A 13,805-nucleotide genomic window follows, 5' to 3' on the forward strand; every position below is an offset into this window, starting at 1 on the left:
AAAAATGTATCAAAATAGATATTCGGTTTATCTATTTTTTAAAGCCAGTTCCAGCTAGTTTTATTCAAACAGCTAGGCATTTTGGTTTCTCAAGGTCTAATGGTTGACTTGACTGCATGTGTCTGCGCAAGTTGTTTTGGTCTGAGACCATGTTGCCGGACCTCTGTAACTTGATTCTGCTTACCTCTAGGCGGCTTCCAATTTTTCCTTGATGCATCGGTAATATGTGGGAGAGCAGTTGCTGTGTCGCGTCCCACAGAGATTGGAGGAAAGGGTTTCGATCGGCGCCTTTCTCTTCAGTGGCAGGCGTCTTCAGGCAAAGTTGGGAAACTCCTTCCAGGTTTCCACTTCCTCAGAGAGGTGAGCGTTGTGCTTTGTTATCCGGAGCTGTGTATTTAAATGTATTTCCTGTTTTCGGATGCACAGTGACGCACACATTATACTTACATTTTTCATCTGTTTGAAGTATTTGTTTCCTTATTTAACCAAGCGCGATATGCGCGGTGACTGAGGGGTACTGCACACAGTAGCGGTTCACTTCCATTGCAACCATTTCCTTGTTGACTCGTTCAATTGGCGCAGAATACCTGGCAACTTTAAGGAACTGCAGGAAGTTTTCATTGCTTGCTGAACTTAATTGAAAATGCAGATTTACACGTTACATGTGCCAGTTGATTCCAGTGATTGGGTTAAAGATAAAGACAACTCTTTCCATCAGAGGCACTCCATGAACTTAGTATTTAAGCTGTCCAACATGAACACTACCAGTGAAGACACCAATACATGCGTGCCTTTTAAGAAGAACTCATTCTTTATATGTCAATTCAATGAATCTGAGGAACAAACTGTTGACCTGAGCACAGCCTTTAGTTATTCATTGTTTATGCATGAGGAAACGGGGGTCTACTTGTTATTTCCTAGAAGGGATTCGAATCTTATACTATAACTACTTACCTTGGGGAAATTAAAAGGTGAACACTTCAATTCAAGAGTCTAAATGCTATATGGGGAGATTAGTATCTCAAGCTCCATTTTAGATTAAACTGGGAATCTTGGGTGTCATTAAGTTAAGAGTAATATAAGGACATTATTCCTCAGGCGTTTGACCTAGTTGACCATAAAATCCTATGTAATCATTTAGACTCAGCTGCCCACTTCTCACAAGAAGCCATCAGTTGGATTGAGTCATTCCTCAACAACAGATCCATGCGAGTCTTCTCCTCCTCTGCCGCCGCAGAACCCATCCCCATTACATGTGGAGTCCCACAGGGCTCGTGCGTCTCCCCCACTCTGTACAACGTGTTCACAAAGCCCCTGTTTGATGATCTAGATGGCCTGGGTATCACCTACACTAACTACGCCGATGATACACGAATCCTCATCCCGTTGACGGGAGATTACAACCAGGATTTGGCCTTGGTGAACAGGGTGTATCTCATCATCCAGGCATGGATGGCTTCGCACAGTCTATGCCTGAATGATGACAAAACTGAACTCATCATCCTTGGTTCCACGTCCAACCTAACCAAACTCGACCACAATTATGCCAACTTCATCATAGATCGGAACCTAATCAAGGTTTCGAAAGAAGTAAAAACCCTAGGAATATACCTTGACTCCTCCCTAACCTTCCACAAACAGGTTAGCTCGATGGCATCCTCTACGGCCTACACATGTAAGCTCATAAGAGCAGCCAAACCCTTCCTCTACACTCACAGCTGCACTACACTAGCCAGAGCATTGGTATTATCCAAACTGGACTATTGTAACGCCCTCTACATAGGAGCCACCAAGCAAATCAACAAAATTCAGACACTTCAAAACAACGCCCTTAGGGCAGCACTCAATATTCCCAGGAGGGAACACATTTCCAATATCAGGAAATCCCATAACTGGCTCAGCACAACAGACAAAATCCTGCTTAAAGTAGCATCGCTCACCCACAAATGCCTGAATAATGCTGCCCCACGCTATCTGGCAGACAGAATATGCAAACACACCCCCATCAGACCAACCAGAACCTCCAATGCTAATCTGCTCACCGTCCCCAGGTTTAAACGCACCAAAATGGGTGGCAACAGCTTCCAGGTGAAAGCACCTCAACACTGCAACTCCCCAACCTTACTCACTTTTTAGACGCAACTACATCCATTGGTTAAAGAACACGAACCACTAACACCTCTAACACCACACGGCTGCTCTCCGCGTTGCATGCTTTAAGTGAATCTGTAAATTTGTAATACTAAACTTGTATATATTTGTAATTCTTTAAATACATTTACTGCATTCTCTCCTGCCAAACTGTACACATGTTCCTTCATCGTCACACTAATTATGTAATGTAAAGTACAATTATGTAATGTAAAGTATAAGCAACCTGTAACCAAGCTTTGAATCACCTTGCTGCTCATGCGCCCTCATACCCTCGGGTCTGGTGCGCAATACAAATGAATAAACTAAACTAAGGCTGTTGCACAGGAGAGTTCAGGTAATTATTAATGGTGTTTTCATATGGGGAAATATTTCAGATTGGGAAATTTAGAGTCATTAACCAGGAATACATCTTTTACCCATGCAGATGCCAGAAGGTCGAAGAACCGGTGCCCGAGTTTGTTGTTTTAACCATTTCCCCTTTGCCCCTGGGTTGTCACGGGCTCAACTGGTTTTGAGTTAGTTGAGTGTGTTACATCTTGGTTGGACTGCAGGGCTCATCAGCTCCTGCGATGGATCAAATGCTCGGCATGACAAACAATATGGGGCAAGAACAAGCGAAAAACTACATGGCATTGGCCATTTTAGGGCACTAGCCACGTTCAGTAGCTATACGCGGTAAACACAAATGTGCACACTAAAAATGCTGCAAAAATGGTACAAATGTAACTGCTGCCACCAGTTTGTCTTTAGGCACATACACAAGTATTCCCATGCACTGCATTGTAAGAGGCTGTGCACATGTTAGAAAAGTTACCAAAACAGATAAAGACAAAAGGGTATTAGTTTCCCAGTTCCGATAGTGTGAATGACTTATCAGTTTCCTTATGACAAAACAAGTAAAAAGGGAAGTGAAGCTAAAGGCTTTACTTCTCTGTAAAAAGCAAGAAAGGTAATCACAAAAGCAGAAGGTTTGGGGGCACATAGAATATGGAGGGAAAGTTGAGCAACAGGGAAACCTTTGCTAAGCAGTATTCAGCAAGGTCACTAGCTGAAAGAGCAGAGTTAATAGTTGTGGGTTGAGGAGTCTGTGAGGATGGTTGGAGTGCGAGTCAATGACCGAAACGTACAAATTCCTTTTAGCACTATCAAGAGAAGACTTGCGCTAAGGGAAGAGATATTGTTGTAGGGCCTCATGACCGTGGGAGCACCTCCATCTGCACAGGAGTCATTCCTGTCAGTGCAGACACTATTTTAATGAGTAGACACAAAGATGAGGACGCTGGGATTTAGGGCATTTCGCATAGTTGTTTATAAAAGTAACTAGCAATTCAGCCTTCAAGGGGGAACCACCAGAAGTGAATAGTGCCAAGGCCCAGCTGATATCCACATTTCTACTGGAGAGTTCTAAAAGTAGGATGGCAAGTAAACATCAGTAGTTATTGGATTGGGGGTCGAACATGCCAGTGCTGTATACTTCACGGTCTTATGTTATAATTCTGGTTACATTTGGATGTGTGGAGGGGGTTACGATGCATACTGACTTGTGCATTGAAATATACTATATGCGACACCTATAATTACATATTTTTTCATTGGTTGTGTGTGTTCAGGTGATTTTTTTCAAGTGTTCTCTTGTGAGGGTGTTAGGGAGAATTCTCAGAAATGTGCCAATTTCCACCACCTTAGAGACCCCCTGCAACTTTGCTGGATCTTGAGGACATGGTTTTTTTAACCTGGAGAGTGAGACCCTTTTTCCCCACTCTCTCATGTATTTTAATGTGATTTCTGAGCTTTGTTTCTTTTGGTTATGGAGCCTGACCAACTCCATAGGCATCATCTGTTACATTGTGTCACACAGCACCTTCAGTGCAGTGGCACAGGGAAGTCTTTCGGTTTTCCCCAAGGTTTAAATACCTTCTCTGGGATAAACTGTTTCCCAGAGCAGTGAAGTGAAATTGACTTTACTTACATTTCTAGACTCAGCACACACTATCTTACAATAGGGTGCTGGAGGGGTTACCTAGTATCCCCCTTTGTCTAGCTTCTCATGTAACAATTTTATGTTACCCTTTTCTCACTGAATGGCTGGTGGCAGTGGGTTCGCTTTAACTACCATAATGTGCATGTGTCGCAGCTGCAGTAAAGCGACCAAGGGTGCCATTTTGTCAAAATGGCCTTGCTCGTCTTTTTTCACCATTTCCTTGTGGAAAGATCCTTGGAGATTTACTCTGCGCGCCAAACCAGGATTGGTCCCATTTGGTTTGCCTTTGGCAGGGTTCACGAGTGAAGCCCGTCTCTGGCTCCAGGGTGTCTGGGGTAGGCAAGAAGTGAGGGAGGTGCCCGAAACTCCATGTGTTCAGTCTCATAGGAGACCCAAATGTGCACACTAGTGATTGGCCGGGTGACTGCCAGCAAGGACAGCCACCCTGCTGTGCGAGAGACAACTAGGCTGGAATGAATGGGAGAGAACTGAATAAAAGGCGAGGCTTTTCGCTTGTAAGGCAGAGTCCACCACTGGACGAAGGAACCAAAGAAACCTTGAAGAGGACGCCCGCTGCAACTCCTGGACAGTTGGTTTGCCCGTTGAAGCTCTGCTGCTGTGCTGAAAGTCCAAATTTGTATCGACAGAGAAGCTCCCGCAAGGACGACGTCTCCCCTTGAATTAATGGTACCAATCAACTCAAAAGTAAGCCACCTGGACATCCTTCTCAGAGCTGGTTGAATTTCCACAGAGTGGCTGCTGGAAACCGTATAGCCAGGGAGAGGAACGCCAGATTGTGTGCGTTGCTTTTAAGTTGGCCTAGAGCTTCAGGAAGATCCTCTGTACTCCCAGGAAGCAGGACTGACCTAGTCTGAGCCCCCTCAACAGAGTGCGGGACCCCAGAAGCAAGGAAAGACCATCTCAACAGCCAGGAACCGCAGTGTTGCTATTTGCGGTGGACGCAAGGAGCTGAAACACTGAACGGTCACCGATTTGACGATTGCGAGCGGTGACCGTCCCATTGCAGTGCAGGAGTCCCCAGAAGCCCTCCCTCTTGTCCCCACAACTGAGGCCCAGGAACAGTGAGATCTGCAGAGCTGCACAGGAACCGAAGTCATCTGCTGCATCTTTTCTTCCATTTAAAGGTACTGTACAAAGTCTGAGAGAACTTACCTCTTGCAGTAGAGTTGCTTGCATCTTATACTACAAGTCTAACGGCTTGTGGCCCTACATTTGATTCTTCTTTTCTTCAAAGACTTCTAAAACATTGTGCAAAGACTTTTTCTACTTGCCTACCAGAAGTGCTTCATCCGATATAAGACTTTTGCCCATTGACTTTGACCTTGTCGGTTATACTGAATGACTCTGCTGTGGGGATCCAAATGTATTTGCCTGCTTAATATTTGTGGCTCTTGTTCTAATAACCTTTTCCTTTAGCCAACTTATAACAGTAAGATGTTAATGTCAACATCACCCTAGCTATTGAAGTCACCTGAGGGTGTAGGTTGTGGACAATCCCAAAAGGGTCTTTACTGATTTAGAAACTAAGTGTACAGTATTGAAGTGTATTTGTGTGTTACCATTATATTGCTCCCTTCTGAAGGTGGTTTACTCTAACTGACTGATAAATTAATAATTGTTAATTCAAGAAACCTTGAGTGTAAGAGTTTATTGGAATACTTGTCACTGTGAATATCTGTGCAACTCCCACACAGCTCACATTGACACTACTTGAGATAAACCTGGCTGCTCAACACACTACCAAAACTGTGTAGTACAAGCTTATATCAAAGGGTGGGTTTCCTATACCTTTAGTAGGTTGTTTGAAATGTTCCCAGAGGGTACTGGATACAAACCTTGCCTAACAGGTGGTTTAGTAAAAAATCTAAAAGTGTGGTGTTTGGTAACTAGCAGGAACGTTTGGAGCAGCAGTAACATGCCACTCATGCAACGATACTCCCACTTCAGGCCTGGTGAATATCAATGGCAGGAAGCTTCTAGAGAGCTGTGGTATGATGCAAGCAAAGATTGGTAAAATAGATTTCTCAAATATGGGCAGGTGGACAGATTTCAGGAGGCCACCCAAGTTATAGTGAAAAAGGGAACTCAGAGGATAGCCAAACCCAATCAAGGTAAGCCTGGAGAGTATTCAAGGCATCATCTCAGAAGAGGTGAGTGGGGTCAGGGGTTCACAGTGAGTCCACACAGTGAAATACACAATGATTCTACTTAGAAAGTTAAGTACACAAATACTATATTATATTCCGAAAAAACACAAGAAAAGTTTATCTAGCAGGTAATCTCACACAACACTCTAAATATACAACATATTTACAGTCACGTCTGATTATAAAAATGCATACAATTCACCTACACACCTGAAAGGGAGGCAAGTAGTTATGCAATGAGAAAACCAATCCACAAGCATAGAAGCCCTAACTTTATAGGTCCAATCCCTAAGTTGAATGGGGCCATGTGCCCAAAACTCAGTTACTTTGTGAGAGGGGACAAAGGTAGGAAGAGCTCTTGTGGTGGTGAGAAAAGTTCCAAAAGGCTACCCGAGAATTTTACTGGTAAGTAAGATACTTATTCTATCACTTACAACAGATTTTTAAGCCCACATTTAAAAAGCAAGCAAATGGAATCAAAGTTCTTCACAAACTTTTAGAATGGATGAGATAAGAGAAGCTGTAAGTATTGCGATTACTCAACACTCTTACTCAGATTTTCCCAAGTGGCTTGGCAGGTCAACTGGGAGCTGTTGGAGGTAGGTTATCCCACCTCTGGATCTAGTAGAAGATACCCAGGAGCTGTGGGTGCATGGAAGACTCCGGTTGGATCTAGGAGCAGAGTGCTACCCTTACAGATGCAATCACTGATGCAGGGCTATTCAGAACACTCTACCAGACGGGGATGGACATTCCAGCAACAGTCACTGCACACGGGCGACAGCAGGAATCTCGCCAGTCGCAAACAAAATGCAACTTCCAGGACAGTATCCCTTGATGCTGGGAAGCAGACACTTGGCAGGAAGGCGACTTCTAGGACTAGCTGGTGACCACTGAAGTTGCAGATGAAAACATGGAACGACGATGTATCGGGCACGGTAGCCCAATTCAGAGCTGGTCTGACCACTGCGTGGTCCAGGGACACTTCATAAGGCTAAAAACTGCAGGAACGTGAGAAGACGAGACAGGTTGGTCCCACCAGCCCAAGGGGAGAAGCACTGAGGAGGGCCTTCTGAGAACAGGTAGTCCATCAGGACTTCACCAGGACAGTTGTAGCAAAGGTCGCCTGGACTCCTCAGAAATCATCCTTGGGTCTTTAGTAAGCTACACAGCCATACCTGGCTCCGTTTCTGATCCTCCGGAATGGTTGAAACACTCCTAGTCAAGTGAGTGATCAAACTCAGCCCTACAAAAGCAACCACTCAGTCATCAAGTCCCAATCCACTTCTTGGGTCCACAAACAAATGTCATGCACTAGCCCGGCAGAACAGCAGCTTTCCTGGGAAAAAGCATGACAATATTAGGGATTTCCTGACCTGAGAAGGCAGGAATAATAGTAAAGACCAAAATGGCCAAATACGCAAAAAATCTCATGGCACGGCCATGGTAAACACAAATGAGCATACTAAAAATAAAGCAAACATGGTAAAAATCGATCTGCTGCCACCAGGCACATTAACAAGTAACAAGAAATCCCAAACAGTCCAGAGTGACACCCAAGTATCCCCATTGTACTGCATTTTGAGATCGTTTGTACAATGTTAAAAAGTTGTCAAAGGTGGTAAAAAGTAGTAAGACAAAAGGGAAGTATATTATGCCAGTACGGACGGTCTGAAGGACTAGTCAGTTTCCCCATTACTAATGAGCAAAAGACTTGCCTTCTCTGCAAAAAGTCAGGACAGGGTCAGAAACATAAACACGTTTGGTGGTCCATAGATTATGGAGGGAAAGAAGCCTAAAGGAGAAATCTTTCCTAACAGATATTCTTGCAATTCGAGAAAGATTGAAGACCAGGGATACGTTGAAACAATATTCCATGGCATAGAGGCAGTGCTTTGCCATCAGGAGTACAGTACACCATTAGATTCTAGGTAAGGTTCAGAGTTAAAGGAAACAAGACCTTAGAATAGCATGGGGCCACCACAGCTAAAAATGAAGTGTAAAAAAAAAAAGAAAAGAAAAAAAGTGGTGCAGTCTAAAAATCAAGTGTATAGCTGCTAACAACATTTTCCGCATCAGACTTTCTGGGTGAGAAACCTCAAGACCAGGTGCTCTGGAAGCGGCCCTGTCAAGTTGAGACACGGGCTGCTAAGGGTTGCACATCAAAGAGTTGCAGCTGTGAAGGAGACTGCTGTCTATGCCAGCAAAAGAACATCTAGAAAGCCAAGAGCCAGCAAAAAACAAACTACTAAATCAAAAGGAACCCCAATAATGGAATTCTGACTTGGTATGTAAGAACCAGCATTCTCAGAGAATGTGTCAGTTGAAACAGGATGGGCCCTGTCCATAAATTATGTCAAACTTCAAATAACCAACGTTGTCCGTTTGCTTCAAACATTATTTAAGGAAAATGACTGTGAAGGTTAATCTGTTTCTTTTAGATAAGCTTCCCTTTTACCCACTGCCATTAAGAAAAAACAAATGTAGATAGGCTTCTTCACTGCAGACAACCAATTACACGTTTGCAGAAAATCACCAATGTACCTTTTTGTGGTAGAAGTAATGGTCAACAATGCAAACAGCATAAGTAAACTCAAACATTAATTCTTCAGAAAACAACAAAAGATCTGGTAATAAAGTGCTCTAACCTGTTTGGGAATCTTCACTTTCAGAGGTGCTTGACTCACTGGTGCTCTCCGATTCAGAGGAAGAGAAGCCTTTCACCTTTGAGGAGCCTGGCATCACGTCAAGTTTCTCAGCTGTAACAAAAAAAACAAAAGCCAACAAAAAAAAATAGGTGGTTAAATCACAAGCGGCTTATGTGATTATGCGAGCAGAAACATTACAGTCACATTTATCAACATGCAAAATGAGGTTAGTCAAGCATAGACAGAAAATAGAAACAGATTTCCTTTAGATTCAACAAATATGAAAATTCTTTAGCTACCAGGATTTCAGCTCATATCTGCCAAAGCCAAGTACTTCCTGATAAAGCCTACCCTCTGTATATTATTCATCTTTTGAAATATTTTCTACAGCCATACTCAGAGGGCGGAATAATCGTCCTGTGCAGTCTACAGAGGGCATGGAAAGATTCCATTGCAACCCAGGTTAGGCAAATTGTCAAAACAAATCTGCAAAGGAGAGTGTCTTAATCCCTATAGAAATCAAGTAATATTTGTGGTTTACACTACTGCTGTGAAGAGTCATCATTTCAAAGATTCTCCAAGCACCGAGATTGCTTGTTAAGACCACCCACGAAAGAAAAAAAGAATACATTACTTCTGTAATGTCCTTCTGGACGGATGTTCCTGTCATGGATTTCACATTCTATGACACTATTTCCAGCGCAGATCTTCAGAAACTTTTCTGCCACTAAGGGCAGCCATGGGGTTATGCAGAGGCTCCACCCCCAAACTCTAAACAGGACATCAGAAGCAGTATTTATCGAGTTGCTGTGATTCATGACATCAGTTCCTCCTTTATCCATATTACTCAATCGCTGAGGGGCAGCAGAACTCATGAAGCTGTACAAGCCATGTGCCACGAAAGGCAGGTTGGGAAGGCCAAGTAAGGAATCCACGGGCGGAACATCCATCAGAACGAACATTACAGAAAGATAAGTAATTTGTTCTTCTAATGGTTTCTTTACTTCCATGCATGTCTCATCTATGAAAGACTCCCATAGTAGTAAGTGGATCTGGATGAGAGCAAGAGGACACCAACTAAACCTGAAAACTCTGGAGTATCACTCTCCCAACACGCGTCATGCCCAAGAGTCTAAGTTGTAATGTTTGGCAGGCTTTAAGGGAATTGATCATTTTTATGCTTCATCCCATCTCCTACTGAGACCTATAGCACTTTTTGCTGACCTTCTGGAACTTTTTCTTTATTACTGATTGATCAGAGCCCTTTTCCACTCATTCATTCTTAGGGGCTCCGTCATTTGGAACTCTTATTCTTTGTATTGTACCTGTACTATACAGTCTGTCTGATCCATAGCTCTTAAAGGTAGCTGTATTTTTACTATTGCAGCACACAGCTCCTTATGGGCATTGTTGATGGGACCCTTAAGTTCCTCCTTTGAGATTATTTTTCTTATCTTTAAATAAGACATGCATTACTTACCACAATAGCATTTCTGATGATTGTATCTGCGTAGATTCACATGCTGTGCATATGGTCCGACATCCAGTGTTAACCGCGGAGTATTGCATCTCGTCTTTCGGGGACCAGAAGGGGACGTCGTCATAGGCGTGTCTAACACTTTCCCTATCGTGATGTGTAGTGTACCCAAAATCCCTCACTCGCCGAGGTCTCTCCGATTGTATTTTTTCTGCCACGAGGGAGCCCAAGGCTGTAGTGAGTACATGAAGAGAGAAAGTAGTAAGACGTCTATGTTCTTTCCACCCCGAGCGGGGAGGTAGGGTGGGGGCATGTGAATCTAAAAGCAGATACAATCAACAGAAATGCTATTACGGTAAGTAATGCATGTCTTCTGATGCTTGTTAATCTGCTGAGAATCACATGCTGTGCATAGACTAGCAAGCAGTACCCAGAGTTGGAGGTGGGTTGTGAGAAGGAACAGCAGACAAAAGATGTCGTAGTACTGCTTATCCCACCTGAGAACCAGACCTAGAATGAGTGTCTAGGCAATAGTGTTTTGTAAAGGTGTGTACAGAATTCCAGGTTGTCGCTTTGCAAATGGACTCTAGGGGAACATTTGCAATGAATGCTATGGATACCCCAGTGCCCCAAGTAGAATGTGCTCTATGGTTCAAGGGCAGTTCACTCTTAGCAAGATTGTAACAGTGTGATGCATTTGACAATCCACCTTGAGATAGCGGATTTAGAGACAGGATCACCTTTTCTACCAGCTGCCACTGACACGAAAAACTTGTTTGTTTTCCTTAGTGGTTTTGTTCTTTCCAGGTAGAACATGACTGCCTTGCGCACATCTAGTGTGTGTAGGCTTCTTTCAGCTATGCTAGTGGGATTCTATAAAAAGGTAGGTAGTTCAATCGATTGGTTCACATGGAACTTTCGAGATGAATTTAGGTGCGAATCTCGGATGTGTGTGCAGAACTACCTTATCCCTGTGGACTGTAACAAAGGGGGTCTAGCAAAGAAAGGGCCTGTAGTTCGCTAACCCTTCTGATAGAAGTGATAGCCACTACAAAGGCCATTTTATAAGTCAGGTCTTCTAGACTTGCTTTATGCATTGGCTCAAAGGAAGATCCCATGAGCCTGGTTAAAACCACATTTAGATCCCATCCAGGAGCTGGGTGAGAAATGGAAGGATAAATACTCTTAACCCCTTCCATGAAGGCCTTAATCGCCAGTATCTTCCACCACAACACCTTTTGTTCTGATGTGGTGTAGGCTGAAAGAGCAGCCAGATGAACCTTAAGGTAATTGAAGACCAACCCTGTGTACAACAAATGTGTTAGGTATAGCAGAATGTGTGTGGGTGAGAAATTGATGGGATTGACGCCCTTGGTATTACACAAGATAACAAAACGTTTCCATTTGCTGGCATAGCAATAACGGGTGTTAGCTTTTCTAGCTTCCCCGAGTATGTCCATTCACTCTATGACCTAAGGAGCCGAGCTGCTACGTTCAGAGTTTCTGGGCATGGGTGTAGGGGTCTCCCCCCTGTCCTGAGACAACATGTTGTAAGGGCAGGGTAGTTTTACTGGTGGGGAGAGGGACATTTTAATTAGATGAGTGAACCAGGGTTGGCGGGCCCACATGGGGGCCACCAGTTTCATGGTAACTGGTTCCTGGTGCATACACAAATTTCCCTGACCATGTTATCCAGAGAACGTTCCCCTTGGAGCTGTTCTGGGGGTACCTGTAGGCGTAGTCTTGGCATTGGGTGTTCTACTAAGTCGCGAATAGGTCGATCTCTGGGAAATATCATTCTGCGAAGACGGACACGATGTCTTCGTGCAGGATGCCATTCGTATTCTATGGGCAAGGGAAATCTATGCTGAGCACGTCTGCCAGAAGATTGAGTTCCCATGGATCATGTTGGGACAATAGAAACATCTTGTGTTTAAGAGCCCACATCCAAATGTTTTGGGACAGCTTGGATAGCCCTGGAGAAAGTGCCCCCCCTGTTTGGTAAGGTAATACATGGCAGTAGTGCTGTCTGTTAGAATCAGCACTGTCTTCCCTTGTAGTTGCATCGGAAAAGCCTTTAATGCCTTGAACACCGCTAACAGCTCCAGCAAGTTTATATGGTTGGACGCTACTTGTGGGGACCACACTCCATGCGCTGTCTGCTGAAGCTGGTGAGCCACCCACCCTGTGAGAAATGAGTCTGTCGTGAGAGTGGCTTCCACTGAAGGGGTGATGAAGGTTTTCCCTTGACCACCACTGCAGAGAGAGAACTAGGGCTGGCGAGACAACTACCAGATCATCCCATTGTCCGCTGGCCTGACACCACGCGCGGGGAACCAAGTATATGCATGATGCCATGATTCCTAGCAAACACATGGCTTTGCGCACCATTACCTCCCAACTGGCTTCATATTGAGGGATCTGAAAAAACATGTTCTGAACCCTCTCGGAGGGGAAGACGAGGCAGTCTTTCGTCTGGATTAAGGCTCCCAGAAATTGTTTTGACTGGGGACTAAACTGGATTTTTTCTCGTTGATAGAGAAACCCTATGGCGTCTATGGCATCCTTTCCTAGCAGCGCTTCCACCTCTTGATTCAGGATCTCCAGATGGTCTGGTGAGAGAGAATTCCACACAGTAACCAGGGGCGACAGTCTTTATGACCCACTGGTCTGAAGTTATCCCCTCCCATGCTGTGAGGAAAGATGTTAAGCGCCCCATGACCGGGGTGACATGGGAGGGGACCTGGATCTGATGGTCATTTCTGACCAGAGGCTGCGGCTCCTCTAGAGTCGGGGCCCCTGCTGTGTCGCTGACCCCTTTTTGGGTACTATGCACGGCTTCCTGATGTTTGTCCAGCATTAAAGTTTTCCGTGCTATAGTTGTTCTCACTTGCACGGGGCTGCCCTCGAAAGGACCAACGAGAATCATCTCACCTCTGGGGGGAAGGTCTGAGTAATTTGTTGCAGAGACTTAAGAGTCTCATGCTCTTTTTTGGCTGTTTTCAAGGGCCTCATCGAACGCCTTTCCAAAGAGGTTAGTTTCTTCAATGGGTTGATTGATGAGAGCGGCCTGTGTCTCAGGCTTAAAACAAAAGCAGGGATCAAACAACTGTAATCCAACCCCCGGGCTATGTGAGGGGGGAGGTCTCCCCTCACTGCCATGGGGCTGGATTACCTTCAGTTTCCGTTTCCGGCTGCTGCAGTGAAGAAAGAAGGTAAAAAGCCCTTCTTTCTCCGTGTCGATCTCCGGCTGTATTTCAAGCCGGAGATCGAGGCGGGTATTGTTCGAAAGGGCAGATTCTCCCCTTTCCAACGATACCCATTGTGTGGCATTGCTGCCCGCAGATCGGGCGCAGGGTGCATGATCCGTGGGCAGC

General features: G+C 44.5%; 1 protein-coding gene across 3 annotated transcripts in view; it reads right to left on the bottom strand.

The window, feature by feature from the left end:
• The window catches only part of BRD4 (bromodomain containing 4), a 1,521,397-nt gene that overhangs the window by 847,031 nt on the left and 660,561 nt on the right, over nucleotides 1-13,805 (bottom strand). For all 3 annotated transcript variants that reach the window (XM_069603884.1, XM_069603885.1, XM_069603886.1), the window contains one exon: nucleotides 8,952-9,062. In XM_069603884.1, the coding sequence (XP_069459985.1) occupies nucleotides 8,952-9,062 (111 nt within the window). The remainder of the gene's footprint in view (nucleotides 1-8,951; nucleotides 9,063-13,805) is intronic.

This window comes from Ambystoma mexicanum, chromosome 3q, assembly GCF_040938575.1.
Source record: "Ambystoma mexicanum isolate Mex_15411 chromosome 3q, UKY_AmexF1_1, whole genome shotgun sequence".
NCBI classification, from domain to species: Eukaryota; Metazoa; Chordata; class Amphibia; order Caudata; family Ambystomatidae; genus Ambystoma; species Ambystoma mexicanum.